General features: G+C 49.1%; 2 protein-coding genes across 4 annotated transcripts in view; one reads left to right on the top strand and one right to left on the bottom strand.

The window, feature by feature from the left end:
• Positions 1-7054, top strand: part of LOC102015813 (chromosome unknown open reading frame, human C7orf50) — a 125054-nt gene that overhangs the window by 42096 nt on the left and 75904 nt on the right. The window lies entirely within an intron of this gene.
• Gper1 (G protein-coupled estrogen receptor 1) lies at positions 2165-6269 on the bottom strand. The gene is made up of 2 exons (XM_005397796.2): positions 6186-6269; positions 2165-4307 (listed from the first exon to the last, which is right to left on the bottom strand). Exon 2 carries the CDS (start codon positions 4056-4058, stop codon positions 2934-2936), a length of 1125 nt encoding a protein of 374 aa, XP_005397853.1. The 5' UTR covers positions 4059-4307; positions 6186-6269; the 3' UTR covers positions 2165-2933.

The following is a 7054-nucleotide window of genomic DNA, read 5'->3' as shown; positions in this document are numbered from 1 at the left end:
TAGTAGTCAGGAGCCTCAGAGTGGGCCAGCATGGGATGGACAGTGGCATCTGTGGTGTGGGAAGGAGCAGCCTCGGAGGTGGAATGCCCCAGTGGCTGCTCCTGAGGTCTTGAGGGCTAGAGGAGACACAGTGGCCCTAGGGGCTAGTTTGCAGTAAAAGAATGTGTGCCTGTTTTGCATCTCCAGTTGGGCCGGGCAGCCGGAATCCCTCAGTCCTTTAGGGGAGAGCTCCACTTTGCCTTCCCTGTAGTGCCTTGTGATGCAGCTTAGAAAAGAGAAAGCAGTGACCTTGGCTGACTTCTTTGTGCCCAGGACTCTCTGGCTTTCTGTGATTCCCAGATGGGTGCTTTTGCCTGTTAGATCCCAGTTGCCATGTGTCGTGGAGGAAGTCGTATGGGCTTGGGAACTAGAAAGACCAAGGTTTCTGGCAGCAACACTTACCAGCTAAGGTCTTGGACAGTCACAGCCTTGGTCTGTTCTAAGTGATATGAATAGTATCTGCCTTGGAGGATTGTTCAAGGGACCATACACTAAATAGCTCTGTGTCTTGCTCCTTGTTTGCCCCACACCTGCTCCCTCTCAGACCTAAAACTTAAAAACATCAGGTCTCCAATTTCTGCATGCCTGGAATACCTGTGTGACCCACTTTTCAAATGGGGATGAGGGGTGGTCGGTGGTGGATGTTTCTTGTGTGGCTGGATGCTTATGGCGGGGGCCAGCCCTGCTCTCTCCCTGTGTTTGAGATTAAGGGCCTCCTGTCACCAGCACTGAGGTCAGAAAGGGAACTTGAACCACGTGTATTCCTGTCAGCATCTCACTCTGTCAGGTTTACAGCCACAGACTGGGCAGTACTGTCAGCTGTCTCTGGGCACCCTGGAAGAACACCACGTGGGCCAGTCAAGTCATGGTGCATAAGGATGCTGGGGTGAAAGGCATCTTGGGCCCTGGCCGCTGCACAATGATGTTTCTACCCTTGCAGATAAGACTCACACCGTGGCTCAGGCAAAGGGAGGGGTTCTTCAGCATCCATACGGCAGCCATAGCCACCCTGGGGGTTCTGCAGGTCAGTACCACATATGCTGGTCCTCCACCTGAGCTAGACTTGTTGATCTGTGGGGATCATCCTGGAGGACTCTTTCGTGTGTTGCTTGTGGGCACAACTTGTGGGATACATGGCACTAAAGGTTACTGCTCAGGGTCACAGTTTAAGACTATACTCTCGGAGAGTTGCAGTGACAGTGATTAGGGCAGTGAACCCAAGCATCTCCCAGCCGTCCTCACCCAACCTTGGAGCAAAGGAGGAAGAGTGGAGCTCCAGCTTACTGCACAGTTTGGTCTAGGAGCCACCTGCTGTCTTTCTGGATGTTTTGTTTTTTTGTTTTGTTTTGTTTATTTTGAGGCAGGGTCTCATTATTTAGTTCAGGCTGTCCTTGAACTCACTTTGTAGACCAGGCTGGCCTTGAACTCACAGTGATTCTCCTGCCTCAGCCTCCCAAGTGCTGGAATTACAGGCGTGTACCACCACACTTGGCCTCCAGATGTTTTATTTAAATAAACTCACCTTTTACCTTAAAGTTATTTATAAATAAACTTCTTATTATGAGAAACAAAAATCAGTGTGATAACTTTAAGTAGAAAATGACATGCAAACAGTTAAAACCAACTTGGTCATGTCTCTGTCACCTACATGTCACTTGTGTTCTTTGGGACACCCTGCCTCAGGTCCTGGATGCATGTCTGGAGACCTGAGCTCCTTGACCAGAGCAGTGGGCCCTCCCGCTCACTGCTGGAGCTGGGGTCGGGGGGCAGGTGACACCTGGGCAGGGCTGAGCCCTGCCTTTGCATTTCTAGTAATATGTATTTGGTGCCCAAGGACACCACACCCAGTGGCAGGCTGCAGCCTATGAGACCTCTGGAAGCACCAGGTTCTATCCAGCTAGCCAGGTTTAATGTGAGCGTCAGAGAGTTCACCTAAGCTTTGTGAGGCTTCAGGCATATTTTCCTTTGTGATTAAGGAGCTGTTCTGATCCTGTGGCTCTTTCTAAGGGCCCCTCCCCTTGATCTTCTTCTCGCCTTGCCTAGACAGCTAAGATACCCTTAGAAGAATCAGCACATGACTTCATTTAATTGATAAACACTGCACATTACTAGCAGTTTTCTTTTCTGTACATTTTAATGAGAACTGTTTATATCATCATCATCCCTGTCCCCACTGTTACATTTGTAGCGGCAAATTCTTCAGCCGTACATGCAGAGTATGTCATGTTGGCTCCAGTCTCATCCCATACTCTGGGAATTGCAGAGACTGTTGTAAACAATATAGCGATGAAGTGGGCATCTCCAGGCAGGTGGGCAGATGGGCAGGCATTCTGCTAAATGAGGGCCTTCCCAGCCCAGCATCCAGGGTTTCCTGGCTGATATTTGAGGGTTGGCTAGGAGCAGCGCTGCAGCACTCAAAGAGATAAGAATGCTCAGGTGTGTGCAAGAGGAACACTTCCTTCTTTTCCTCTTCAGCTTAGGATGTACAAGTTACCACATGTGTAATGGATTACATTCATAGGTATGGGAAACATCCAGTGTAGATCACCAGGCATATTCTGTGTCCAGACTTTATTTCCCCCTAGAGCCACTGATAAGTTGCAGATTTAACTTTTAACCAAGTGCTCACACTGAGATCACCCTCTTCCTTTTGGCTGTTGTTGGTCAAGAGCAGAATCATTTTTCACTGGGGAAACAGTGTGTGCAGAGACAGCCAGAGCCATGCAACCTGCTTAGTCCCTTGCAAGTCAGTGAGCAGGACAAGACCGGGGAGGACTAGAGCAGAGTTTGCCCAGCAGGTGTGACTCTCACTGCAGCGCCGAGGTATGGGAATGCGACACAGCCATGCCTCCTGCCCACCCTGCCAAAGTGCATACTATTTCCAGCAAGGCTTTTCACACAGCACTGCTGAACTTGGTGTCCGACTGCTCAGTGCTGTCTGGGATGACTGCCTTCAAGGCTGCGTGGCAGAAGCGGTTCAAGGCTGGCAGGTTTGTCTTCTGCTCAACGTACAGCCTCAGCTTGTCTCTGAAGGTCTCCCCAAGGAAGCTGTAGATGAGGGGGTTCAGGCAGCTGTTAGAGAAAGCTGCAAGGTTGACGATGTGGCCAGTCAGGGGGTAGGCATGATGGAAGGACTGTTTGCAGGGAGCATCCCCTGGCTGTGTCCGTTGCAGGAGGTGGACGCTGATGAATACATTCTCGGGTAGCCAGCAGATAAAAAAGACCAGGACCACAGCAAAGATCATGCGGAGGGCCTTCTGTCTCCGGGGACGCAGACCTCGGTGCCTGTGAGCCTTGATGAGGACCCGGACAATGAGGGAGTAGCAGAGTCCAATGATGGCAAAAGGGACAATGAACCCTAGGGTTACCTCCAGCCACTGCACTTCCTTAACATCTGCAAAGCAGAAGCAGGCCTCCTCGGTGTGCTGCAGGTGGACAGCTGTGAAGGGTACTAGGGTGGCTGAGACAGCGGCCATCCAAATGAGACCACAGCTCAGCCTAGCACGGTGCTTTGTGCGGAAGAGGCTAGAGCGCATGGCCTTGGCCAGCGCAATGTACCTGTCAAAGCTCATCCAGGTGAGGAAGAAGACGCTACTGTACATGTTGATCTGCAGGAAGAGAGACATGAAGGTGCAGAGCACAGCGATGTCATAGTACTGCTCATCCAGGTTGAACACCTCAATCAGGGAGTCAGCCACCAGGATGAGGTCTGCTGCAGCCAGATTGATGAAGTACAGGTCCGGGATTGTCATCTTTTCACGGAAGCTGATGTTTACCACCAGTATCAGAATGTTCCCCACAAAGCCGATGGGGAAAAGAAAGATGGTATAAAGGCAAGAGAGGAACAGGCCAATGACATACTGCTGGTGCTCGGAGAGGTCACCCGTTTGGTTCACCAGGGCAGTGCCAAGCAACAGCTGGGACAGGTTGAGTTCTGGGGAACTGTTGGAGGCTGCTGGCTGCACAGTGCCTGAGTAGATCTCCACATCCAGGATGTGGGCTGGGGAGGTCACATCCATGACTTTACCACACCACTTTCAGGATTTGGCAAAAGGGTCACAGAAATCAGTCTTAAACAACAGTTTCATCTTTAGAGAGGAAGGCAATTTTCTTTTAACAGAGCCAGGCATTTGTATAGCAGGAAATGCTGTTACAGAGAGCTGCGTGATGGTTTGGGTTTGTCAGCTGCAGAAGCTGAAAGAGCCGGTATGGTTGGTCTGCGGCAGCATTTTTGGGGCACAGCAGCTGTGTTCTCACTGTCTGGGCACCTGGAGAACAACAGGACAGGATTAAGGCTTGTAGCCTGGGCAACTCTGGTGGATCCCATGAGCACTAAGGGAAAGCAGCGTTCTTGGCTTTATGGTCTTGGGGAGGTGGTGTCCCTGAGCTAAAGCAGAAGAAATGAATGTGGAAAATCTGCTTTCTTGGCTCAAGGCTCCTAGAGTTCCCTAGTTTAAGTTGGAGACAGCTATGACTCATCCCCCAGAGCAATGAGTGACAGCCAGATAGCAGGCATAGGGAGTAGCATGCACGCTGGGCATGGGAACCTTAGGAAAACTACTGTTCGTCAGCACAGGAAATAAAATTTATTTCAATCACTGTTGGGAAGAGAAGTAGCATGGGAAGGGAAAAACCCAGCTTCTCTGGGTAATAGATTCAGAAAACCTGGTAGAATCAGAGCAGTTTCTTAAAGTAGGCAAAGTAAATCTAGATTTTTCTGTAATAGTAGTACTAAGCATAGGCGCCTGAAGTAAAACTTTTTCATAATGTGGAATGAAAGACAGAAATATAGGATAAAAATGGTGGCAAAATAATGTCAGTGAGCATAATGGTGCATGCCTGTAATCCCACATGCTCAGAGACAGAGGAAGGAGAATCACTTGAGTCTAAAAAATTGAGACTCGCATGGGCAACACGGAGAGACCTCTCTCAAGAAAGAGGAGGGGGGAGAAAGAAAGTTAAAAATTTTGTTCAGTGTTTTAACAAATTACTGTAATACATAATATATTTTAAGCTGGTACCACGGTATACACCCATAATCTCAGCTACTTGAGAGGGTGAGGTAGGAAGATCACAGCTTCGAGGCCAATCTGGGTAACACAGTGAAATCCCACCTCAAATAAACCCCCCAAACAACAACCAAAAACCTAAAATATTTTTGTAATGCTATTTTAACCTGGAAATTGGTTATAGGAAACCTCCCTCAGTGTTGGTTTACATTGGGGGGAGGACGTGGACGTGGATGTGGGACTTCTTGTCACCTGCAGCACTTGCTGCAACCTGGAGTTCTCCGGCATGGCCAGCGTTCTTAGCAGTGTGTACTGGGTCATCACAGCTGGGGTGGGTGCGGGCATCTAGTAGATGAGGCGGGGGATGCTGGCCTGAGGTTCTCATTTTACCCTTTGAGATCATTAGGAATCTTTTTGAAGTGGTACAAGAGCAGACTGGTGATTTATTGACCTCTCAAAAGTACTGCTTAAAAAAAGAGGGAGAAAGAAAAAGGAGGGAAGGCCAGCTGTTCTGAAGGTGTTCTATCACCTGTGCCGAGCTGGGAAGGGAGGCTTGATTGTATTGGCTACTTTGTGTTCTTTTTTGTCTTCCAATTTGAGCAGTGTAAAATGTCACTATTCTCAGGGTCTATCTGCAGGGTTGAAGGCCTCTGTATTTAATATCTTTTTAAAAACTGCCAAGCCTTCTAGTTTGCTCTTTGAATGTGGGAACCCTGGAGCATCTCAGGCTATAGCACAGGGACGGTTCCAGGTGAGCAGAGCCTCAGCCATGAACTTACAAGTATAAAGATGTACACTGAACAGTTTGGTATCATTTTGTTTCTTCTCCTGCTTGTCCTGACCTAGGAAAAGGACAGGTTGGGTGTATCAGCCCATGTCTCTCTAAAGCACCCTGGGTTGGCAGGAGCACCACACCACAGTACAAGGCAGAGCCTCAAGTGAAACACATTCTGGCTTGAACACAGCTGACAGAATGCTGGACTGGATAAAAGGCACAGCCCCTGCCGCAGCCACCCTGATTTCGCATTTAGAGGGTGGGAGCCTGAGCTGTTCTCCCTAGGGCACACCCTGCCATTTCAGCCGCAGGGCTGCAGCTATGGTTAAACCCCAGATCCTGGGGTGGGGTGCAGGGCTTACCTGGGTCACAGGCAGGGCCTCCCTGAGCCATCTGGGTTCTGGGCAGACCCTTCTCATGTTTCCCACTCTCGGCAGTTGCTGGAGGTACACTTGGAATTGTCTGCAGCGATGAGATCCTGGACTTGGGACCCTGTTGACAAGGCTGAGCATAGGAGCAGCAGGAGACACAGAGAAGAAAGCCCGCCTGGGAAGGCTGGTGGGAAGGTTCCCCAGGAAGCCTGTGGCTGTTGGAGGCTCAGTCTGGCCCCCTTGGCGCTGGGCCGGCTTTATAGGCTCTCGGGGCCCTGCTCATTGGGCCCAGCCGCCTCCCTTTAAGGCCAGCATTAACCATTTTTTTGCTGGCCTCTTTTCTCCCATACTTTGCCAGTGAGCTCAATGCCCCTAGATACATGGAAGTTTTCAGTGTAGCTGCTTTTCCTCTTCTTTTACATTTGGAAGAATTATAATAGATACTGTTTATATTTTAGATAATAGCCTAGCATTGTTTGTTCAAACAAATAATACTATTCCTATTTGTTTTAGCACCTTACTGACTTTAAAACTAAACACTGAATTTCACAAGTTAACATAGTAGCATGTAAGTAATACATAGAAAATTAAAATTATGACTTTCACAAAGATACTTGCTGAAAATAACTTAAACCTGAAAAATAGCAGGTACTTTGGCAAAAGCTTCAGATTCCAAGTTGCTTTGCTGGTGTATTAGTCTTGCCTCCCTTCTGCTCCAGAACCACCTGATTGTACCTGTCTTCCAGGTTTGGGTGGTGGGTGGATAAGGCCTTCAACGTCACTGCAGCCACTTGCCTAGGTGCTGCCGACCCTGACTTGAGCCTGGCTTCCATCTCCAGACATCCCATCTACTGTTTGTT

The sequence above is a fragment of the Chinchilla lanigera genome, unplaced genomic scaffold, assembly GCF_000276665.1.
Source record: "Chinchilla lanigera isolate Chin_1 unplaced genomic scaffold, ChiLan1.0 scaffold00059, whole genome shotgun sequence".
NCBI lineage: Eukaryota > Metazoa > Chordata > Mammalia > Rodentia > Chinchillidae > Chinchilla > Chinchilla lanigera.
The sequence above is the reverse complement of the archived record's forward strand: the minus strand, read 5'-3'. Positions and strand labels throughout refer to the sequence as shown.